The 25,782-nt window shown below is 42.8% G+C and overlaps 1 protein-coding gene across 4 annotated transcripts in view; it reads right to left on the reverse strand.

Annotated features, from left to right (window-relative positions):
- The window catches only part of LOC135054805 (NACHT, LRR and PYD domains-containing protein 12-like), a 211,884-nt gene that overhangs the window by 91,116 nt on the left and 94,986 nt on the right, over positions 1-25,782 (reverse strand). For 3 of the 4 annotated variants that reach the window (XM_063958158.1, XM_063958160.1, XM_063958159.1), the window contains 2 exons: positions 17,614-17,784; positions 9,629-9,799 (listed from right to left, as the gene is read on the reverse strand). In XM_063958158.1, coding sequence (XP_063814228.1) covers positions 9,629-9,799; positions 17,614-17,784 — 342 coding nt within the window. The remainder of the gene's footprint in view (positions 1-9,628; positions 9,800-17,613; positions 17,785-25,782) is intronic. The other variant, XM_063958161.1, reaches the window with a different exon arrangement.

A 25,782-nucleotide genomic window follows, 5' to 3' on the forward strand; every position in this document is an offset into this window, starting at 1 on the left:
ACGTAGGTTTTAAATCTAGGATCGAGCACGGTGGCCAAAATGTAGTGCTCTGATTTCAACAGATTGACCACACGTGAATCCTGGTTAAGCGAATGAAGGGCTCCATCCACAAGTCCCACATGCCTAGCGGAATCGCCCTGTTTTAGCTCCTCCTTCAATGCCTCCAGCTTCTTCTGCAAAAGCCTGATGAGGGGAATGACCTGACTCAGGCTGGCAGTGTCTGAACTGACTTCACGTGTGGCAAGTTCAAAGGGTTGCAGAACCTTGCACAACGTTGAAATCATTCTCCACTGCGCTTGAGACAGGTGCATTCCACCTCCTTTGCCTATATCGTGGGCAGATGTATAGGCTTGAATGGCCTTTTGCTGCTTCTCCATCCTCTGAAGCATATAGAGGGTTGAATTCCACCTCGTTACCACCTCTTGCTTCAGATGATGGCAGGGCAGGTTCAGGTTATTTTGGTGGTGCTCCAGTCTTCTGTACGCGGTGCCTGTACGCCGAAAGTGGCCCGCAATTCTTCCGGCCACCGACAGCATCTCTTGCACGCCCCTGTCGTTTTTTAAATAATTCTGCACCACCAAATTCAAGGTATGTGCAAAACATGGGACGTGCTGGAATTTGCCCAGATGTAATGCACGCACAATATTGCTGGCGTTGTCCGATGTCACAAATCCCCAGGAGAGTCCAATTGGGGTAAGCCATTCTGCGATGATCTTCCTCAGTTGCCGTAAGACGTTGTCAGCTGTGTGCGTATTCTGGAAAGCGGTGATACAAAGCGTAGCCTGCCTAGGAACGAGTTGGCGTTTGCGAGATGCTGCTACTGGTGCCGCCGCTGCTGTTCTTGCAGCGGGAGGCATTACATCTACCCAGTGGGCTGTCACAGTCATGTAGTCCTGAGTCTGCCCTGCTCCACTTGTCCACATGTCCGTGGTTAAGTAGACATTGGGTACAACTGCATTTTTTAGGACACTGGTGAGTGTTTTTCTGACGTCCGTGTACATTCTCGGTATCGCCTGCCTAGAGAAGTGGAACCTAGATGGTATTTGGTAACGGGGGCACACTACCTCAAGAAATTGTCTAGTTCCCTGTGAACTAACGGCAGATACTGGACGCACGTCTAACACCAACATAGTTGTCAAGGCCTCAGTTATCCACTTTGCAACAGGATGACTGCTGTGATATTTCATCTTCCTCACAAAGGACTGTTGGACAGTCAATTGCTTACTGGAAGTAGTACAAGTGGTCTTCCGACTTCCCCTCTGGGATGACGATCGACTCCCAGCAGCAACAACAGCAGCGCCAGCAGCAGTAGGCGTTACACTCAAGGATGCATCGGAGGAATCCCAGGCAGGAGAGGACTCGTCAGACTTGCCAGTCACATGGCCTGCAGGACTATTGGCTTTCCTGGGTAAGGAGGAAATTGACACTGAGGGAGTTGGCGGTGTGGTTTGCGCGAGCTTGGTTACAAGAGGAAGGGATTTACTGGTCAGTGGACTGCTTCCGCTGTCGCCCAAAGTTTTTGAACTTGTCACTGACTTATTATTAATCCGCTGCAGGTGACGTATAAGGGAGGATGTTCCGAGGTGGTTAACGTCCTTACCCCTACTTATTACAGCTTGACAAAGGCAACACACGGCTTGACACCTGTTGTCCGCATTTCTGTTGAAATACTTCCACACTGAAGAGCTGATTTTTTTGGTATTTTCACCAGGCATGTCAATGGCCATATTCCTCCCACGGACAACAGGTGTCTCCCCGGGTGCCTGACTTAAACAAACCACCTCACCATCAGAATCCTCCTTGTCAATTTCCTCCCCAGCGCCAGCAACACCCATATCCTCATCCTGGTGTACTTCAACACTGACATCTTCAATTTCACTATCAGGAACTGGACTGCGGGTGCTCCTTTCAACACTTGCAGGGGGCGTGCAAATGGTGGAAGGCGCAAGCTCTTCCCGTCCAGTGTTGGGAAGGTCAGGCATCGCAACCGACACAATTGGACTCTCCTTTGGGATTTGTGATTTCGAAGAACGCACAGTTCTTTGCTGTGCTTTTGCCGCAAGTCTTTTCTTTTTTCTAGCGAGAGGATGAGTGCTTCCATCCTCATATGAAGCTGAACCACTAGCCATGAGCATAGGCCAGGGCCTCAGCCGTTCCTTGCCACTCCGTGTCATAAATGGCATATTGGCAAGTTTACGCTTCTCCTCAGACGCTTTTAATTTAGATTTTTGGGTAATTTTTTTACTGATCTTTTGTGTTTTGGATTTTACATGCTCTGTACTATGACATTGGGCATCGGCCTTGGCAGACGACGTTGATGGCATTTCATCGTCTCGGCCATGACTAGTGGCAGCAGCTTCAGCACGAGGTGGAAGTGGATCTTGATCTTTCCCTATTTTTTTAACCTCCACATTTTTGTTCTCCATATTTTGCGCACAACTAAAAGCCACCACAGGTATACAATGTAGATGGGTGGATAGTATACTATTATTACTTATACTTATGGACGACGAGTGACGACACAGAGGTAGGTACAGCCGTGGCCTACCGTACTGCTATATATATATAATATATACAGAATAATAATAACGGACCTGGTGGACACTGTCAGCAGACTGCTAAACTAGTATGAAGAAAAAAAAAAACATCACAGGTATACAATGTAGATGGATGGATAGTATAGTATTATATTACTTATGGACGACGAGTGCACTGACGACACAGAGGTAGGTACAGCCGTGGCCTACCGTACTGCTGCTTATATATATAATATACTGTATAACGGACCTGGTGGACACTGTCAGCAGACTGCTAAACTAGTATGAAGAAAAAAAAATAAACACCACAGGTATACAATGTAGATGGGTGGATAGTATAGTATTATATTACTTATGGACGACGAGTGCACTGACAACACAGAGGTAGGTACAGCCGTGGCCTACTGTACTGCTGCTTATATATATAATATACTGTATAACGGACCTGGTGGACACTGTCAGCAGACTGCTAAACAAACTAGTATGAAGAAAAAAAAAACACAGGAGTGTTTTTCAGGCAGACAAACGTATACTGGACTGGTGGTCACTGTCAGCAAAACTGTGCACTGTTCTCCTGCTATAACTGCTCCCCAGTCCCCACAATTAGGCAGTGTGAGCAGTGCACTCAGCACAGATATATCATGCAGCAGTGCAGCACACTGAGTGAGCACAGATATGGTGGAGCATTTTTTTCAGGCAGAGAAACAAAGGATTAAACTCACTGGTGGTATAATCAAAACCCTGCACTGTACTCCCTAACAGCTGCTCCCTGTCCCCAATCCTCCCCACAATTATAACTAACTAAGTCACTCTGTGTTCTACTATAACGGAGAGGACGCCAGCCACGTCCTCTCCCTATCAATCTCAATGCACGTGTGAAAATGGCGGCGACGCGCGGCTCCTTATATAGAATCCGAGTCTCGCGAGAATCCGACAGCGGGTTGATGACGTTCGGGCACGCTCGGGTTAACCGAGCAAGGCGGGAGGATCCGAGTCGCTCGGACCCGTGTAAAAAAAAGGTGAAGTTCGGGCGGGTTCGGATTCCGAGGAACCGAACCCGCTCATCACTAAATACTGATATGCCTGTTGGTGAATGGCAAACCTGACATTTTCTTTTTCATTTTCTCCTTCTTTCTCTCCACTAGAGATGTTTTTTTCTTTTTTCTTTTTTGAGTTATGCTCATAGTACTCTACATTGCAAACACACAACAACTTCGTACAGTTAACACCATTTAGGAACCTTTAGGAATTATTATGTATTGGTGTGCACTGATGTTTTCTCAAACTGAGTAGAGGCATTTCCTGCCGCCACGGATGCTGCTGTGTTTACTGCAAAGAAAAAATTGTGCAGAAATTTGTGTGTAGATAATGGTACCCCTAGAAGTAGGAGCAAAGCTTGAAATTGTACTATTGTGATCATAGATACTGCCACTAGTATTATGTAGCATCGGAACCACTCCCAGATTTAACGAATCACCTCTTCGAAATTTGTTTTTGTTTTGGTATTTGTGGTTTTTTTTTTGGTTTTGGAAGACAACCTCATGTCATGATTGATCCGCACAATGATCAGAAATACACCAATGAGGTGACAGTACAGTACTTTATCGAGATGAGCCAGCATTTGAGAACTTGACAAAAGAACTTGAAACTGTTGATTGCTGGTATGCCAAATACTAACTGTCTTGATTGTGAACCAAGAGACTGCGTGATTGTTCTTACGCTCAGGTTGCCTAATAGACAGGTGGGAAGGACCATACTAAGTTTTGTTGACTGCACTATTCCAGTGAAAGTAGCCGAGAGAGAGACATGGGTCCACGATTACCATTGCAGGAAAGTCGGTAGTCCGGAAGGAACTCGTAATTGGAGTGAGATCGCAAAAGTATCACCAGAGACTCTGTTCCGTGAAGACTGAGAGGCGGCACTGTTGAACACTACCTGAGCGTACTAAAGGATTGCAGAAAGACCAGTCATTGTAATTGATTTATTATGAACAAGAGTTGTTTTGTTCTATTTCTCTTTTCTCTCTTTTCCAGCTGACAAACATATTTTTCAGGACATTCTATTTTTGCGAGGTTTTTTTATGAGGAGTCCAGTGTGGAACTGGAACTGGTTCTGGAGGAAGGAGTGATTTCCTTATAGGATCCCAGGATTAGCCGATCAGTTTGTTAAAGCCAGAGAAAAATCAAAGGTCTAGTAGTTATGGAGTTCGGAGGTAACGTGATAGGCTATTGTCTGAGGAATACTGTATTTTGTAGTATTGTGATACCATATTTGAAGATGAGAGCATCCAGAGATGTCAGTCTAGCAGTAAGGTGACAGACATCCCTTGAGTGATTAACACACACTAGTGGGTAAAGGTCTTAAACCAAACGAAATGTTGGATGTGCTCACAGGTACCTCTAAGACAAAAAGATGCAGGATTAGTGCCATATATATATATATTTTTTTTTTAGAGTTAGCTGAGGTACTTGAATTACACGGAAGGGGGAGGGGACCGGTGGACAAAGAATATAATATAACTAGACCCCCTAGCCTTAAGATCCACCAGTATCATAGATAAATCCTTGGTATGCTTAAATCTCACCAATTTCAATCAGACAATGGCTATTCACACATTGCAGATAAAGAGATCATTAATATATGTGGAAGAAAGGTTTATGAGTGGCTCTCCCCGAACTCCGAAGGTTTATGTTATTTAGGAAGGACACTACTTATAACCCTTGTTCAATGATTAAACAGACCTAGCATACGTTCCAGAAATGGAAACAATGTTCAGAAAATGATAGGAATATGTAGAACATGAAAATTTTATGTCACTTTCACGATTTGTTTGTGTCTTCTTCATCTACCCAGCAGAACCTCAATCGAATCCAAACATCAGTGTACAAAGACGTAGATACATGTATGTGTGAAATGTTCATCAAAATCAGACATTATAGGCCAAAAGCACTGTCCCAGCATACTCTATAGGTTGAATGTTGTCTCACACCCAACCAGTGGTCCCGTGACCGCCGAGTGCATATAGAGGATGTCTCGTCCTCCATGTCTTCCCCAAATATGGTCAAAACTCTGATTTGCGAAATGAATACATACTTGTGTCTAGGTCACCGATTATTGTCTGAAATATTTTTTTTTCTTATGTTAATAATTGATGGCAGTTATTGTTTACTGCCAAAGGGTGGACTGTCGAAGTAAAAAATATTACATAGAGAGAACATACAGACTCCACACATTATAAGAAGCTATGCTTGCAAATCCTCGCAGCGAGCACAGCAATATATGGTAACACACGCATTTACACGGACATGCCACAGAGATGGTTTCGACACATATTTCATACAGCACATAATTATAATAACATCAAGCGCCAGACATCATAATTATTTAAAATTATATAATGGAGTAACGTCATTTATGTGTATTTTTGGAACGAAGCAAGATAGACCTGTCGTATTTGGTATTAAAGCAACCAGATAAATGTGTATATCAATTTGATGCCTGTTATTAAGTTGTAGCTCATTGCAACAAGTAGATATGATTAAATGAAGGAATATGAGCCAAAATTCTAAAGTGAACTAAAGATCTTTTGAAGACTTGAAACTAGTTCCACAGCATGGCCCTGGGGGCAAACACATGTGCCAGCAACACAGGACAAAATCCCTCACTATGACCAATGAGCTGTTGAGTTCTTGAGAGGTCTGGCCTGTGGACCAATAGAAGGAGACCAAAATCAACAGACTGAAAACTCCCACTGAGTGATTTAGGCAGTTTCTAGGACTTAGAGAGTTAGTTGCTGTGTTGTCCCAGACGATGATGGAGGTGCTGCCCAACCAGTGCCTACATGATTTTACACAGAGAGAGAGAGAGTGATATGGAGGGAAGACTATATGTGAGAAAGATATGGTGATGTATTTGCTGGCCTGTAACTGTATGTATTAACTGCTTACTGTATAAATTGTAACCATGTAACTATATGTATACTGTACATTGTGATATATTGAATACATATCCTTTTAATAACAAATATATACATCAATGAGCTTTGGAACTCAGATAATGTGTGGGTGTATTGTTTTCTCTTATGGGATGTAGTGTTTTGGGATGTATAGCGCACATTCATGACACATGGTAATAAGATGCGCCTGGCGTCTGCAGTATATATTAGAGCGGGCATTTTAAATATTTGTTAGGAAACCAATTTGGTATTTACAACATCTACTTGTTTATCCAAAGATTCCAAATCTAAACAATTCCTTCTCAATCCTCTAACCACAAGGTCAACTGGGGCTGACCCTTGCGGTTTCTCCAATTTATTGGTTCCCAGCACAGTAATGAGTGGAGCAGAGCATCTCCATTCATTACTATGGGCAAGCCGCGAATGGCTGTGCCCTGGGAGTACAAAGCCAATCAGGATGCTGCTGCTATTGCAGCAGCTACTGATTGGCTGGGGTCCTTCTAATGATATTAGTCACGTGGAGGGACCCCATTCGTGTAGTAGAAGTGTATGTGTAAACATACACTTCTACATGTCCGCTGGATCGGGATAGTAGCGGTTTGTATTTTTAACCCCTGAGATGCCTAGTTGGAATGAAGAGGACCGATCTACACCGGATTAGGTGAGTATAATTTTTTTATTTACAGCTACCACGTGGATTCTACATGGACAAGGAGACCGAGGGGCTCCGTGGGACACTAGGTAAATATATGTGAGTGTGTAAGTGTGCATGTATGTTTAATTAAAGTTTTACTTTCATGGTGTGTGCGTGTACTGTCTTTATTGTAATATTTATTTTACAGGTGGAACTACAGGTACCAGCGTGCCCTTTAATGACCCGCATGCTGGTACTTGTGGTTCTCCAAGTACCAGCATGCGAGGGAGGCTTGCTCTGACCTGTAGTTCCACAGGTAAAAGACAATATTAATTATTATTTATTTTTTTACACAATGGCTCCAGCCTGTAATCCACAACACACAGATGGCAGGGACATCCCCGGGCTTCATCCCTGGCCCTTGGGTGTCTGAAGGGAGGGACCCCTTTATTATAGGGGTCCCCACTCCCCAAGGGAACTCCGGCCAAGGGTGGGGGGAGGGGGGGGGGTTGAGGCTACAGGGACTTGTAGAAAAGTGTCTCCTGGCATTACCTCCCTGGATAATGGAGCCCGGTGTTGGTTTAAAAAATCTGGGGGACACATCCCCCCCATATTTTTTAAACCAGTATCAGTCTAAGAGTATGGTGGTGGTTGTTAAAATATGGGAGATCCTACAAAAAAAATTTCTCTGTATTTTGGCAACTAGCACTGGCTCAAAGAGCCCAGGCTGGTTATGTTTTTTTTTTTTTTGGGGGGGGGGGGGGGGGAGAACCTGCACGTCCTTTTTTTTAAAACTATTTAAACACTTTATAGACAGAAGCATGCACGGATCTCACTGATCTGTGCATATTTATGACAAACTGGCCAGCCAGAAGCTGGTGTATTTATTGGCGAGTTTTTGGTAATGTTTTAGGTGCGAGTTGTAAACTCTCATCCTATTACATTGCCGAGTTGTATATTTGCCATGGCAAAACATCTGGATGTGAATTTTGCCATTGAAAGTTTTGAGACTGCAGGAAATATGCGAGTTTGCATGATTCCGAACCTCTTTACATTGGTTGAGTTTGCAAATTGTGCGAGTTTTGTGCTAAACTCGCACTGCATTACATTTGGCCTATGATGTGCAAATTTAGTCAATGCCCAAAAAAACTTCTGTATATTAGTGTCAAACACCAAATCCAAGGTGTTAAAAAGAGCCTAATCCATGATTGTAAGGAATTGCACAGCTGCAAAGAAATACTGGAGCTACTATACAAATCATACAAAATTGAGCAAGGTGTGACATCACACGTCAGAATCTTCATGCAGATTTCCATATTTTGTGGTCCGCACGTAACCATTATTGTGTTAGTGTTTTTTTGTTTAATCCTGTTACTTATATAGGACTATAATTATCACCTACCAGTCTGTCTAAGGGGGTCATTCTGACCCCTTTTTATCGCAGCTGAGTGAACGGGTTCCTACTGCGCATGTGCCGGCGTCGTAGTGCCGAAGGCCGTAGCAGGGCTGCGATCGCCTCTGCCTGATTGACAGGCAGAGGGGATCGATGGGCGGGAGGGGGGCAGAACGGCGGCATTTGGCTGCCTTTTCGTGGGAGCAGTCTGGCCAACACAGGCATGGCTAGACCAAATGGGGGGCGGGCCGCAGCGGCTGTGTGACGTCACACGCAGCAGCTGCGGGCCGGGGAGCGATGAGTAGCTCCCGGCCAGCACGCTAAAGCTGCGCTGGCCGGAAGCTACGCTTAAAGTGCAAAGGCATCGCCGCTGTGCGATGCCTTTGCACTTCTACGGGGGGGCAGACACTGACATGCAGGGCGGGCTAGCCCTGTACTGGGCGTCCCCCCGCATGTCAGTGTGATTGATCGTGCTAAATTTAGCACAGCTACAATCAACTCGGAATGACCCCCTAAGTCTCCAAATATAAGAATGTAAGTTGCCTGTGTGTTACAAAATACCTAGAAATACTAATAACTAATGTAAAAAAGTTGCCACTACCTTAATGAGATGCAGTTAATTTGCCAGTAGTCGTGATCCCAGCACTCAGGATACCGACACAGGAGCCCCGACAGCCAGAATCCCAGTGCACAGGAACTATTCCCACTCATGGGTGTCCATGAAACCCATAGAGTGGGAATAGAACCTGTGGTGAGCTCAGCGAGCCCACAGCATGGTGAGCCTGCAAAGGGACTTTTTGCACTCGCCCCGCTGCCAGCATACTGGCGGCCGTGATGCCGTTTCGCTATACTGACGGTCGGCATCCCGGCCTCCGGTAATTCATACTGATCCTATAATAACTTGTACATGAAATATAAAGTTATAACTTAACAATAAATTAAAAAAAGCTATATATATATATATACACACAGTATATATATATATATATATATATATTTTAGCTGATATTAAGGGAAATTACCATAACTAAAGATTCTGTGACTTTACCCTGTGTGGTCTATGGACTGTACTGACAGATCAGATATATAAATACTAGGACAGATCTTACGTAAGATCCTGTAGGGCACAGGCTGGGCGTCTCAGTCCCTCACACAGAAGTTTTATTCCAGAATCCTCCAGAGCATTCCGTGACAGGACCAGTCTGGTCAGAGAGCGGTTTGTAGTAAGAACAGAGCGGAGATCATCACAGCAGGAGGAGGTCAGATAACAGCCCTGTAACCTGATGAGAGATGAGATATCTGAGAATAGGTCATTTCTTATCATTTCCAGCCTCACACTCAGCATGATGTCATCACTGACAGAATAAGCTGTGTAATATACAGTAGATACAATGTTGGTGTACAGTATATATCAGTTACCAGGCTGTAGGTGTAGTTACTGATAATGTTGTTACTGATGTATAAAATATAGATGAGGGAAGGTGGATGATATCAAGGGGGTTATTCAGAGATGCACGCAGATGGCTGTATACGTAGCCAGAGCTGCGTTCATCTATGCACATGTGGGGGGCATCCAGCACAGGGCAAAGCAGCCCAGCTTGTGTGAGGCCACCTCCCGATGCTTCTGCAATCTAACTGCGGATTCATCAGGTTAACCGCGCTAGCCCAGTCTAGCCGCGCTGTCAGGCGGTCGGCAGCAATTTTTTTGTTCAGAGCGGCTGCATGTGATGTCACGCAACCACCCTGCAAACAGTCTCGGCCCGTCCCCCAATGCAACATTGCAGCCCCGCAAATGCCCGCCGCTGTCAGTTACATTGCGGTCGCATCCATCGAGGATGCCGGCTATCGGTATTTTGATACTGGCATCCGTTCGGCGTGCCGGCTGTCGGTATTTTGACACCAGCATCCTGTTTGGTGTTGGTATATTGATGCTGGGATTGTATCCGTCATCAGGATCCTGACATCGTTATATGGACCACTGGGATCCTGTGCGTCGGGAAGCTAACTGCTTCCTGGTGTAAGGTGAGTATGCCAGTAAACTGATGCGTCTATGTTTTCTTTTACCTGTTAGTTGTATTCTCTGCCTTATGTAAAGGGTCCTTATGCCTTCTTAAGAGAGGATGAGTCAGTACAAAAAAAGGGTTTTATTTCACTAGAACTCTGGGGCAGATTTATTAAGGTTGGTGAGGTGATAAATTGGAAGGTGATAACGCACCAGCCAGTCAGCTCCTAACTGTCATTTTTCAAACCCAGCCTGTGGCATGGCAGTTAGGATCTGATTGGCTGGTGCTTTATCACCTTCCACTTTATCACTTCACCGAGCTTAATAAATCTGCCCCTCTGTGTCTAGTGGTATTCTGTAATGGGAACAACTGAAGGTTACCTGGGTCAGTGATACTGATCAATGATAGACATGAAAGCAGTTCACGATACAATCTTACTATTGATACTGGCAAAGTATGAGCAACTTTATGCAACTGAATTATGCAAATCTAACTGTATTCAGTATTATTTAAAACCTATTTAGGACAACCGAAACACTTGTTTCTATCAATACATGCAAATACTGGTATTAGAAATAAAAAGAGATGAGCAGGTTCGGATCTCCAAGATCCGAACCCCCCCGGACTTCAGGATCCGAGTCCAGATCAGAGTTCGTCTCGGGACTTCTCACCAAACTCGGAAACCAGAACGAGGCAAAATGTCATCATCCCGCTGTCAGTTTCTCGCGGGTTTTGGATTCCATATAAAGAGCTGCGCATCGTCGCCATTTTCACTCGACTTGGAGAGTGAGGGATATAGACCTCTCTCTTTCTGTGGGTGGTGGCATCAGGTGGGGTCCGTGTGTGCTCTCTAGGGGTGCTGTCCTGTCACTGTGGTGTCCTGTTGCTGTTAGGTGTGCTGCAGCTGTACATGGGTGGTGCTGTACTGTCAGTGTGCTGTACAGGGGAACTGCCCTGTATGCTGTAAAAATACAAGGATGCTGTGAAAGTACAAGGATGCTGGTTCTGTCCTGTATGCTGTACAAAATCCAGGGGTGTTGAAAAGCTATACTGGCCCTGTCTTGTATGCTGTAAAATTACAGGGATGCTGTGAAAATAAATGTACTCTGGCCCAGTCTTGTATGCTGTAAAATTACAGGGGTGCTGTTAAAATAAAGGTACACTTGCCCTGTCTTATATGCTGTAAAATTACAGGAGTGTTGTTAAAAAACTGGTGCTGGCCCTGTGCTGTATGCTATAAAAATACAGGGGTGCTGTGAAAATACAGGAGCGCTGTGAAAATAAAGGTACACTGGTCCTGTCTTGTATGCTGTAAAAATACTGGGATGCTGTGAAAATACAGGGGTGCTGGCCCTGTCCTGTATCCTGTAAAATTACAGGAGTGCTGTTATTAAAATAAAGGTACTGTACACTGGCCATGTCCTGCATGCTGTAAAATTACAGGGGTGCTGTGAAAATACAGGAGTGCTGGCTCTGTCTTGTATGTTTTAAAATTACAGGGGTGCTGTGAAAATACAGGGTGCTGGTCCTGTCCTGTATGCTGTAAATACAGCGGTGCTGTGAAAATAAAGGTACACTGGCCCTGTTTTGTATGCTGTAAAAATACAGGGGTGCAGTGAAAATACAGGGGTGCTGGCCTTGCCCTGTATTCTGTAAAATTACAAGGGTGCTGTTGTTAAAATAAAGGTACACTGGCCCTGTCTTGTATGCTATAAAAATACAGGGGTGCTGTGAAAATAAAAGGGAACTATTCTGTGTGCTGTAATAAAGGGGTGCTGTCCTGTGAAATGTAGAACAAAAATTTGGAGGAAAAAATAGTGAAAGATCAGGAACCACTTCCAGTTCCTAGTGCTAGTGCTGAAGCTGCTGCTGCCACCAGTCATGACATTGATAATGCAATTCCATCAATGCCGTCTGCTAAGGCCGATGCTCAATGTTATAGTGGGCAAGTAATATCCAAGAAACAAAAATTAATAATCAGGAAAAAATATAATTATCTGATGAGAAACGTAAAATTGGAAATATTCTATTCACGACACGAAGTGGCAAGGAAAGGCAAAGTTCATGACTGGTGGTTCAGCTTCTCAAGAAGATGGAAGCCCTCCTCCCTCCCAATTTTTTTTAAAAATTAAGCTTGTTAAAGAACAGGAATAAACAACTGTGCATTTAGAGATATCACAAATCCCCAAGGAGAGTCCAACTGTGTCTGCTGTTGCGATGTCTAGGCCTGACCTTCCCAAGACTGTATGGGAAGAGGAGACTCCTACCAACATTTGTATGCCCCCTGCATGTGCTGGGAGGAGCACCACCAGTCCAGTTGCTGATATTGACATTGAGGATGTCACTGTAGAAGTACACCAGGATGAGGAGGATATGGGTGTAGCTGGCGCTGCAGAGGAAGTTGACGATGAGGATTCTGATGGTGATGTGGTTTGTTTGAATAAGGCACCAGTGGAGACAGTTGTTGTCCATGGGATGAAAAATCCCATTGTCATGCCTGGGCAAAATACCAAAAAAGCCTCCTCTTCGGTGTGAAATTATTTCTCCACAAATCTGGACAATAGGTGTCAAGCCATGTGTTGCCTTTGTCAATCCAAATAAGTAGGGGTAAGGAAGTTAACCACCTAGGAACATCCTCCCTTATATGTCACCCGCAGCGCATTCATCATAAGTTAAAAACTTTTGGTAATAGTGTAAGCAGTCCACTGACACCTAAATCCCTTCTTCCTGTTGTATCCAATCTCCTGCAATCCACACCACCAACTCCCTCAACGTCAATTTCCTCCTCAGTCAGGAATATAAGTAGTCCAGCAGGCCATTTCACTGGCATGACTGACGAGTCCTCTTCTATCCGGGATTACTCCGGAGGATCCTTGAGTGGTACACCTACTGCTGCTGTTTCTTCTGTTGGGAGTTCATCGTCATCCCAGAGGGGAAGTCGGAAGACCACTTGTACTACTTTAACTAAGCAATTGACTGTCCAACAGTCCTTTGCGAGGATGATGAAATATAACAGCAGTCAACCTGTTGCAAAGTGGATTACTGAGGCCATAACAACTATGCTGGTGTTATACATCTGTCCGTTACCCGCCTTTAGTGCAGTGGGATCTAGACAGTTGATGGATGCACTGTGTCCCCGGTACCAAATCCCGTGTAGATTTCACTTCACTAGGCAAGCGATTCCCAGACTTTACAGTGACATTAAGAAAAGGGTATAAATTCCTTCAGTAAGACCTTTACCAGAAATTGCCTCCAGAAAGTACACAGGGACCTATGATTGGTGGATTCCAGTGGGGACGAATTAATACTCTGAGGATGAGGATGTAAACACTGAAAGGGGTGAGGAATCTGAGGATGAGGATGACGACAACATCTTGCCTCTGTAGACAAAACAAGAAAATTCCTGGCGCTGTGATTACATAGGTGTGTATGCTGCTCTCTCAGGGGCAATTGTTTTTTTACCCCTGCAATAGAAAAAGAAAAACCAAACGAGAGAGTGCTATTCACATCTAATGTGGATTTTATTTTTCCTTAATTATCAATATTTCCTAAAAGCACATTATATATTTAGTGCCGGCCGGCAATACACAAAATCAATAAAATATCACAATAAAATCAATGCTTATTCTCTAAATGGTTAATTTCATATGCACTTGTGGGTTGTAACTATCCACACACTGTTTAATTTAATTCCCTTATTTACTAAGCAACTCTGGCTTATAATATCTCTCTGGTGAGATGGATATTATGTACGTAACATGTATCAAACTATGTAACTCTTATACTCAAATACATTGTAAATAAGTTTCCCAGATTCACAGTGATTGAAGAGGCGTCCCCCTGCTGCGGGAATAAGACTCAGCTAGCCGGCTGATAGAAATTGTCCGCTGTAGTATGTAACCGGAGGTGCTGACAGATGCGTTTCCCAGCCTACTCGCAAGCATCGGCGGCTTCCTCAGTGTCATGACACTGAGGAAGCCGCCGATGCTTGCTAGTAGGCGGGGAAACGCGTCTGTCAGCACCTCCGGTTACATACTACAGCAGACAATTTCTGTCAGCCGGCTAGCTGAGTCTTATTCCCGCAGCAGGGGGACGCCTCTTCAATCACCTGCCCACGGACTCTGGATAAGGTCGAGGGTGCTTGCACCGGCCGGGAGGAAAAAGTCACCACACCGTGGAAAAAGCAGATGCATGTTCTACTCCGTTAAAAGGCTACCCGTGAGAGACCAGCCAGGAGGATCGTCGCATGCATTGTGACTAAACAGAGGCTTTTGTACGGTACACAAATCTATTATAGATCACTGCGGGACAGTGACTATTATTTACAATCAGCTTTTGCATGAACTGCTTTAAATACTACTAACAAGCTGATAATAAGACTGCTCAATTCATTGCCACTAACACGTGTTCTACTAATCATATTAATGGACATATGGACATAAGTACTATATAACATTGCTACAAAGGTACATGGTCCACTGTGAATCTGGGAAACTTATTTACAATGTATTTGAGTATAAGAGTTACATAGTTTGATACATGTTACGTACATAATATCCGTCTCACCAGAGAGATATTATAAGCCAGAGTTGCTTAGTAAATAAGGGAATTAAATGAAACAGTGTGTGGATAGTTACAACCCAAATGTGCATATGAAATTAACCATTTAGAGAATAAGCATTGATTTTATTGTGATATTTTATTGATTGTGTGTATTGCCGGCCGGCACTAAATATATAATGTGCTTTTAGGAAATATTGATAATTAAGGAAAAATAAAATCCACATTAGATGTGAATAGCGCTCTCTCGTTTGGTTTTTCTTTGCCTCTGTAGAGCCAGTTTGTGCAAGGAGAGATGAATTGCTTCTTTTTTGGTGGGGGGATAAAATGCTTTTTTTTATTGTGGGGGCCCAAACAAACCAATAATTTCATCCACAGTCGTGTGGCAGACCCTGTCGCTGAAATGATTGGTTTGTTAAAGTGTGCATGTCCTGTTTATACAACATAAGGTTGGGTGGGAGGGCCCAAGGACAATTCCATCTTGCACCTTTTTTTTTTCTTTGCATTATGTGCCCTTTGGGGCCTAGTTTTTAAAACTGCTATCTTGTCTGCCACTGCAGTGCCAATCCTAGATGGGCCACGTGTTTGTGCTGCCCACTTGTGTTGCTTAGTTTAGTCATCCAGCTACCTCAATGCAACCTTCTGGCCTAAAAACAATATTGTGAGGTGTTCAGAATAGACTGCAAATGAGTGGAAATGAATGTTATTGAGGTTAATAATACTGTGGTTTAAGCTGTTTTTATGGGTTTTTTTAAATAAATTTCAGATCCAAAACCCGAAAGGGTGGTTTTGGCAAAACCAATCCAGATCCAAAACACGAAAGGAGATCCAGATCTAATACCAAAACACAAAACCTGAAAACTGTCCGCTGTACATCACTACAAATAATCAAGCATAAATTGCATTCAAAAATAGTTTCAGGCATTAAAGTAACACAGATCAAAAGAAATCTGTAAGATGGGGCACTTATTTGGGGAGTTACCCCTTTGTTAATTATGAATTACTCAGGTGACTACCACCGTGTGGTTGCTGACCTCGAAGGTTGTGTCACAGAATTCTTCAAATGTAAATAATTGAAACTCCTTTCTAATGAAATCAATGCAGCTCCCTGAAGTCCATCTGCGGGACGTATTTGGGCCACAACTTCCTCCAGAGTCAGTATGCGAGAGTGAGCATAGAGTGGTGGACATTCCAATACAGTCTATGTAGAGTAATCTTAGTTACTAACAATTTGCGTCTCTTTAGATCCTGCAGTGTAACTAGTTTGTGATTTCCGCAAGTATTGTGGGGCTTTATTTCCGGCTCAGTTTATTATTTACTCTGCCCTGAGTAGGATCAATATAATGAAGTGTAATGCCACCTTAAATACTCAGTTCACCAGAAGAGAAAGGAGAACGTTGCTATTCTTTGCTCCCGTTTATTGTACTTGACCAATTTTCCTAGAGATCAGTCTACAGTATGTCACACAGTTGATGGACATACTCCGTTTTTAGTCTACGCTCATATGTATGTACATATAACAAGGTTTAGTGTTCAAAGTGACTTTGGGGAGCTATCTTTGCTAGGGCTGAAGTATTGCTGCTGAAGGCTTGACAGAGTGTGTCTGCTCCTGCATTAATAATGCTGTTGTATCTAGTCTGCACTCTATAGTACAAGTCTCCTCTCTCTCTATAAGCAATGTTGACTTCCACTGGTGTGAAGTGATCAGGTATACTGCAATAATACCTCTCTGGACATGTACACTGTAGACACTGTCAATAAGGCTGCTCCTTCCTCTAGCAAGCTACTACTCTCAGAGGGAATCCTGGCCGCTGTCACTTACACTGCTTCTAGATATATGGTGGGCTCTATCACTATGTAGCTGTCTTCCAGGGTCTCTTGCTGTTCCCTACTCCAGGGAGCCACCAAGGCCATCTTTTTGTATTGGCTCATTGGGCTCTTGACCAAGGGCCCCAGGAGTATAATGGCCCTAGACTGATAGCTGAGAGTCCCCTCTTTACTGGGGTACCAGATTTTTGAAAATCGGCCCTGGGGAACCGGAGATATCAGACTTGAAATCAATGATCCCCATCCAAGCCTGTTAATTGCTCTTCCCAGCCAGATATCTTGGTTTCTGTCTCACTTAGAGTTTTTCTGAGGGTATAATCCAACAGCTGTGACTCTCCCCTTTCGGTGAACACTGGCAGCTTGTCTCTACTATGCCCAGAACCAGACATATCAGCCTTCAAGCAGCTGGTCCCTGCTTCAGCTCCACACGCCTAATATGCATTTTTTGATTTTCATTGGTGAATTGCTCTGGCTCCTGAACTCTGATGCCCAAGTCCCCAGACAACAAGTAAAGGTTTTTTTGTTGTTACAATAGTGCGCTGTTAAAAACCGTGATATGCAGCAGAGAAACACAAGTCCCCAGAACCTTCTGAAAGGTGGGACTCTCTAGTTTTGTATCCCATTCAAAGCTAAGAAATATATTTTCAGGAACTTGAGATTTATGCAGTCAAGCAAGATGCCCTCCCACCGGAAAATATTCTTACATGAGCTCCTGGAGGGCACAGGCTGGATGTCTCAGTCCCTCACACACAAATTTTAATCCAGAGTCCTTCAGATAATTCGCTGATAGGTCCAGTCTAGTCAGAGAATGGTTTGTAGTAAGAACAGAGCGGAGATCATCACAGCAGGATGGGGTCAGATAACAGTTCTGTAACCTGATGAGAGAGTAGGGATCTGCATTAGTTAATTTCTTCTCATTTCCAGCGTCACACTCAGCATGATGTCATCACTGACAGAATATACTGTGTAATGTAAAGACGTGTCCCTGATAGTCTTACAGTCTAATAAGGGCAAAAATTACTCATTTGCAGAAATTAGCATGCCCACAGACACACACCCGCGTTCCATATGATCACATGAACTCCCATGATCAGGTAGCAGTTGCCACGTATAGTCACATTCACAAACTAATTTGCACTAGCGACCTGGTCGTGGGTTTGGTTTTGGATCTATATCTCCTTCATGTTTTGAATCTGTATTTGATTTTGCCAACACCGCCCTTTGCGTGTTATGGTTTTGGATGTGTTTTTTAAATCATAAAAACAGTTAAAAATCACACAATTTGGGCCTGTGTATACATATTTTTTAAAATAAATTCTTTACTTTCAAAAAAACATTTGTAAAGTTAACAATCTGTTTATAAATCATTTGTAAACAATGGAATACAGAATTTACGTAAACATACAAACAATATAGTAGATAGGCTATGTTCAAAAACTAACCAACAGAATAAGAAATTGTTATCAAAATGTTAGGGTCTCCTGCCCTGTGCTGCCACGTCGTCATGGCAACCGGGAGACAAGTGCTAGCGGAGTAACCTGAGCGCAGCTGATACTCCGGTTCGGGTCTTTTGCTGTGCAGTGGTTACAGGCTCTGTGCACGGCAGGGGATCCGGTGCTGGTTTTTGTGCTCACAGTCTGTGAGGTCTGAGTGGGGCGTGGACAGCACCTGCTTTATAAACCCTCTTCTCAGGTTAAGCAGATGCTGCTGAATCTTTGTTGGTTAGTCAGTTTCTGAAAGTTAGCCAGTACTGTGTAACTTTGTATTTGTTTGTTGCTTACTGCAAATAGGCCTTGGGATTTGGTACTACACTCTGCCAATCCAGACCTAGCAGTGAGACTGGAGTCAGTCGTTTAACTTGCTGGGGTTCTTTTGCTACTCTGTGAACTTAGCAAGTTTGCGGCTGTATTCTCAGACTTGCCTGCCAAAATCCTTTCTCACTGTGCAAGGTGTTCAGGTGTCAGTTTAGTGGCAGTAAGCTGAACCAGTGCACTGCAAGTGAGGACTAGGATTGTGGAGACTCTCCTTGTGTCTATTATTCCATCTCTGACCAAGGAGTTTACTGCCACACCCTTTGGTAACCCTTTAGGGTTTTGCTGTTGCCCTTAGCAACAGCATTTCGGGTTCTCTACGTATTAAAACACAACATCTCGCTTATTTACATCTGAGCATTCCTAATACTAGGGAGACACACAGTTTCTTAGCCTCTGGGCTTCTCTGTTCACTTTGTGTTTATTTTGTTACCCTATCACCTTCTGTGTACGTAATGTCATATTCCCCAGTCTGTCTGTGAGTTCATTTGTTTTGCATCCCTCTCCGTTCAGACACCAGTACATTCCTGCAGGCACTGGTGTGCATAACACAAAAGTACCAGAACATATGACATTAGTCAAATAGAAATCTATACAAGAACTTAGTCTTGAACGAGAAAGGAGAAAGAAAAAGGAGAAAGGAATAAGAGAGAGTGTATCCACCTGGCAGGGAGCTTCAAGTGAAAAGTATATTGAGATTAAACTCAATGACTGATGTGACTAAAGAGAATTAAAGAAAAATGTCAAGGGTAAGACCAATGCCATCAACATAACCCATATCCAAGTCAAACAGGATCTATAGGAATCAGGGCTCTTGTATGTAGTAGATGATTTGAACTCCAACCAAATGAGCCAAATAGTCATATAGATACCATGTTTTTTTCAGAGGTAGAATAGTAGATTTAATCCATAGCTATATAAAAATCCATACGTTGGCACCAGCCCCAGATAGCAGGTGGTAAGCTTGATCGCCAACGTACAGGTAAAGCCACTCTAGCTGCATTGTTCTTGAGTCTGAGTAAGGACCTTTTATATTTAGAGATAGCTATACCCGAATGGGATAATAACCAAATGTCGGGTCCCACAGGTACAGGAAAACCCAGTATTTCTGCCGACAGCTGTCTAATGTTATCCCAGTATTGGGTGGTCATAGAGCACTCCCACCAAATATGTATTAATGAGCCTTGTTCTTTGCCACACCTCCGGCAGAGAGGGGATACGCCAGGACAGTATTTATGTGTAATAGTTGGGTAATGGTACCACCTTGATAACAGTTTATATTGGGTTTCTTCACTCCTTCCATACTATTCGAGCAGGCACTAGTTGTCTAGTAGATCTTATTCCAATTTACCTGGATACCTTTGTGAGTACATTTTCTATCCCACTGCCCTTGATATGATGGGTTATAGGGTAAGAGTGCCATTAACAAAAATTTTAAATGCTAGATATAATATGAGTGGGGGCCTCTAATTGAATACACAATTGTTCGAACAAAGTTAAATCTCTGTCCCACACATTGGACCTCCCCAGGGATAAAACAAAGTGATACAACTGCACATAAAACCAATAATCTGCCTTCGTGAAGCCTGAGTCCTCTGATAAATTCTCAAAAGATTTATATGAGCCTTCTGATATGAAATGGTATAATCTAGTAATACCTGCAGATTTCCAAGAAGCAACTGCTCTACCTGACATACATGGGAGTCGATGGGGTAACCAATGAAGTCAAGCCCCATTTTATCTGGAATTTACTCCATAAAGTTAATGTAGGCCCCATGGTTGGATGATCTGACTGTTCCACGGCCGAGAACCAAGTAAGATAAGTAAGGTGTAAACCAGTGGAGTAAACTTCTATCTTCACTCATTGCTTACTCGCTAAGTCCCTGGACCACTCCAATATCCTGCTTAATGAGTCTCTACCGCTGAGTCCCAGAGAGGGTGATATCCCCCTATTACTTTAAGTGGGTGCAGTGGCAAAGTGTTTGCGTCAGATAAATCCGGGCAAGTCAGCAGGACCTAATGGCATTCAAGGGAGGGTTCTTCATGGTTGTGCGGAGCAATTGAGTGGAATACTGACAGTTTTGTTTAACCTATCACTTTTGCACTGTGTAGTGCCAAGGAGTTTTAAGCTGACTAGTATTGTCCCCGTCCCCAAGAAAGGGTTAGCTAAATGTTTTAATGATTATCGGCCTATAGCGTTAACATCCCTCATAACGAAATGTTTTGAGAGACTGGTACTGAATCATATTAAATCCATTTTCTCTGCTGGGTTTGACCCTTTCCAGTTCGCTTATAGACAGAATCGGTGCACTGATGATGCGATTATTTCACTGTTGCACTTTACTTTGTCTCACTTGGAAGAGAGGAATGTCTATGTTAGGATTTTATTTGTTGATTTTAGTTCAGCTTTTAACACAGTGATTCCAGTGTCTTTGATAAATAAATTATCTGTATTAGGCCTTGATAGTTTTACTTGTAATTGAATTTTAGCATTTCTGACAAATCGCCCTCAGATGGTCAAAATGGGCAGCATTAGGTCCGGGGAGGCACATATTAATACAGGTGTATCCCAGGGCTGTGTTCTTAGCCCTTACCTATACTCGCTGTTCACTTACGATTGTGTATCAGCGGACGCATCTGTCAAATTGATTACATTTGCAGATGATATTGCTGTGGTAGGGTTAATTAGGGATGACGATGAGTTAGCGTATAGGACGGAAGTTGTGTAGTTTAGTGGATTGGAGTAATGAAAATAATTTATTCTTAAATAGCGGGAAGACAAAAGTACTGATTATTGATTTTAGGAGTAGGCAGCCGCTGAAATCGCCAGTGTTTGTTGGTAATCAGGTTGTTGAAATGGTTACCTCGTTCCGTTTCTTGGGCATTCAGATTTCGTCATGTTTGACTTGGTCAGAGCACCTGCTACTGATAGTAAAAAAGGCTCAACAACGACTTTTTTTCCTGCGACGTTTAAGGGCAGCAGGTTTATAGCTGCTCGATAGAGAGCATTCTTAGTTACAGGATCGTGACATGGTATGGTGGCTGCACTTTAAAAGATCGATGGGCATTAGAGAGGATTAGGAAAATTGCTAGTAAAACCATTGGCATGCCATTGCCTAGCTTTGATGAATTGTATAGGTGTAGGGTTTTAAGCAAAGCTAGGTGTATTTTATCAGATAGCGCGCATCCTTTTAGTATGCTTTTTGACAAACTTCCATCCCGAAAGAGGTTTCGTACTTTGTTAACTCGTACCAATTGTTTTAGGGTTAGTTTTATCCCATCTGCTGTACGTATGTTAAATGAATGATTAATTTTTATGTTTTGTTTTGATGATGCCGCCTGCTACTACTTGATCCTTTGTATAATTGCAATTTCGTCTGTCAACTTGTTTTGGCTGATGACAATAAACTTGAACTAAACTGATAATAAGATAATAATATAATAACAAGCAAAGACCAAAGACAATTGTCTCCCCCTTGGGACTTACGACGAAAGAATTTGGTGTTTAAATCTCAGTTTCCTTCCTCCCCACACACAGTCTAAGAAGATGTTATGTAGGGAAGAAAGTAATCATGGGGTATAGATGTATTGGAATCGTCTGAAGTATATAAAGTATTTTAGGTAGAATATTCATCTTTATCACATTAATTCGGCCAAGCCACAAAAGCTTCTGCCGAAGCCAACATGACAGGTCTGCATGTATCTTATTGAGCATGGGAGTAAAGTTTAATCTAATCATTTAAGCTTGTTTGGAATTTGTATACACAGATACTGTAGGTGTCGGACAAATCCGATATATATATATATATATATATATATAATAAAACACAATTCTCAAGTGTGCTATGTTAGTCGTATTTACTAAAATTCTTCCAAGGAAACCCAATTGGGTGCACACTGTACAAAGGAGAATATTATTTCCTGGGGTCATGAAACAGATAACCCCTCACCAGAGAATCACCCAAACAAGAGTTCCAAGGCCAATTAGTAGAAAATATTGGTTTAGTATCACAGATTAAACACATAATTGTTAAAACATTTTTACAAACAGCTTTTACAGAATATTTGTATAAAAAATATAAAATATATATGTCAGTAAGTTATGTCCAGTATGTGATAATGACTTAGATACTCCCTCACCTTATCAAGGTGTGAGCTCAAAAGGGAGTATCTTCACAAACTGGATTAATAGCTCGTGGCTGACAGACCTAACGCATTTTGTCTACACAACTTTATCAGGGGTAACTGTATTGAAAGTAGGACCAAATAAGTACTTAAAAATCCATGTATAAAAGGTCATACGATAGTCCTGAGAATGAATGAATTAATCTCTTATATGGCTCCTAACAATGGCTTATAATGCTGCTCATCTAAAAAGTGATGACACCCATATGCCGATGTCTTTCAAACCACCTGATTGTACTATACTGCTTTTATATTCATAAATGGTTTTACTTGGACTTGACAAAAAAATATGTATATCACAATGGTATAGCTGATTTTACAAAAGTAATAATATGAACACTGAAACTTCCCCAGTAAGGTTCACAATTGCATCCAAATAGCTGTAGCAACACCCATATATGTGGAAGTTTCAGAAACTTCCACACATATGGGTGTTGCTACAGCTATTTGGATGGGCGGGTGGGAGGGCCCAAGGACCATTCCATCTTGCACCTCTTTTCTTTGCCACATCATTCCAGGGGTGCTGCCCTATATGGGGTGCTGCCCCTCTGCCCTATCAGTCCAGGGGTGCTGCCCCACTGCCGTTTAAGTCCAGGGGTGCTGTTGCCTGTCTGCTGTGCTGTATAATTCTCCAGGGGTGCTGTATAAATCCAGGGGTGCTGAAAGCCTAGAGCAGATATGAAACAAGCTTCAATATCACAAATAGATATGTGAAAACATAGCCGCAAAGGTGGAAATGGAAATTGCTATTTTGACTAAGTGTTTTTAAATGAAGTGGGGAGAGACCACATTTGTGGCCAAAGTCAGTATGACTCAGAAGAGACTGAATCATAATCCAGTGCAACTGCCAGAGAGGTCAAAGTGATATTTTCTGCCAGAGCATTAGAGAGAGGTTCTTCTCAATTATTTCATGTTATGGACTTACTCAAATCAATGGCTCCAATTAGTCAACCTTAATTTTGATTTAGGATTGATGTTCCACATTTTGGGATTTAGAAGATGCACAATTGTTGTATAGGGATCTTCTTTTCCTAAGGGCTGCGTAGGGTTATCGCAAGACCTCGCGGTGTTAGAAGAACAGAGTTTCAGTGATCTTGCATTGCATCAGCTTTCCATTGCACTGCAGCACTAGATGGGCCAGGAGCTCCTGTGAGGCACAAACAGTTACTGAATAAGGCCCAGTTTGGAGTCTCATGGTGGCTTACAGCCAGGAAGATGTCTGGCTTGCCAGGTTGAGGCATGCTCTGGGCATAGAGGCTAGTATGGCTTCCTCCCACTATCCTACTTATAGTATGAAATTAGTTTCGACTGTAGAGTGGTTAGCTCCACTAGGGCAGGGGCTCAATAACAAAAAAATTCACTGGACAGACCTGCTTAGTACTGTACCGAACCCACCCGAACTCAACTTGCCCCATTCGGGGCTGCTGTGTGGGCTCAGGAGGGGCTGCTAAAACATCTAAGGGGCTGCTTTATTTAAAAATAAAATATGAATAAAATAAAGAAGACACAGGTATGTTCACATGCGTGTAACTGAGACACACAGGTATGCTCACATGCATGAAACTGGGACCTGTGAAAAACAAAAATAAGTAATCTGCCACAAAATATGTAAATAAAAATGCAATAAAAAATGGAAAAAAGAAACCCACAAGATTTTCACAAAATAAGTCTCCAGACTCCGTGGAGGGGAAAATATCCAATCTTGATCCTGTGGTATACATCAGTTTATTTGCATCCCAGCATTAAATCCGAAATTATCTTAATCCCTGAACATAGAGAGGGGGGTACAAATTTAGAGGCTTTGGCCCTAGTTTTTCAGTTTGTCCAGTAATGTGGTTATTATTAATAATTATATATTTGCTTGGTTGAAGTCCTTTCTGTCCCACACCAATATAGGAGTGGAGGTGAAAGCCTGTGTGTTGTTCCTGATTGCGTGTGCCTCTCTAATTTTTAATCACCTTCTTGACACTGTACTCTTCCTCTTGCCTTTTCTCATAATGTAAAAAGTCATCAAATATGGAGGTGGTATGTTTGTAGCTAGCTATGATTCGGAGAACTTGGTGAGCTTTTCCCAGGTGGACAACCTGTCGCTGAAATGATGGGTTTATTAAATTGTGCATGTCCTGTTTAAACAACATATGGGTGGGTTGGAGGGAGGGCCCAAGACAATTCCATCTTGCACCTCTTTCTTTTTCTTTGCATTATGTGCTCTTTGGGGCCTATTTTTTAAAACTGCTATCCTGTCTGCCACTGTAGTGCCATTCCTAAATGGGCCACGTGTTTGTGCCGCCCACTCGTGTCACTTAGCTTAGTCATCCAGCGACCCTGGTGCAACATTTTGGCCTAAAAACAATATTGTGAGGTGTGAGATGTGCAGAATACACTGAAAATTAGTGGAAATGAATGTTATTGATGTTAATAATACCGTAGGATCAAAATGATCCCCAAATTCTGAGATTTTACCTGTTTTTATCTTTTTTTTTTTTTTTTTTTTTAAATCATCCAGATCCAAAACCAAAACCCGAAAGGGTGGTCTTGGTAAAACCAATCCAGATCCAAAACAATATATTTATATTCCAATTCTATTTGTGGCTTTTAGTTTTCTTTTACACTGGGGTCACATCCCTAGATTGACAGAGCACCCCTGGATTGGCAACACAGCAACAGCACCCATGGATGGACACAGCATGGAGAGAGCATCCCTAAGCAGCCCCAGCCCTTTGATGGACAACACAGTAGCACCCCTGGATGGACAACACAGCACTTCGGGGCGGACACAGCATGGACACATCTACTACAAGCTGCACAGCCAGAGTGAAATTGCGCTGATCACTGGGGACCTTTAAAGAATCCAAGACCCGCAAAAATCTGAAAGCG

The sequence above is a fragment of the Pseudophryne corroboree genome, chromosome 3 (assembly GCF_028390025.1).
Source record: "Pseudophryne corroboree isolate aPseCor3 chromosome 3, aPseCor3.hap2, whole genome shotgun sequence".
Classification (NCBI taxonomy): Eukaryota; Metazoa; Chordata; class Amphibia; order Anura; family Myobatrachidae; genus Pseudophryne; species Pseudophryne corroboree.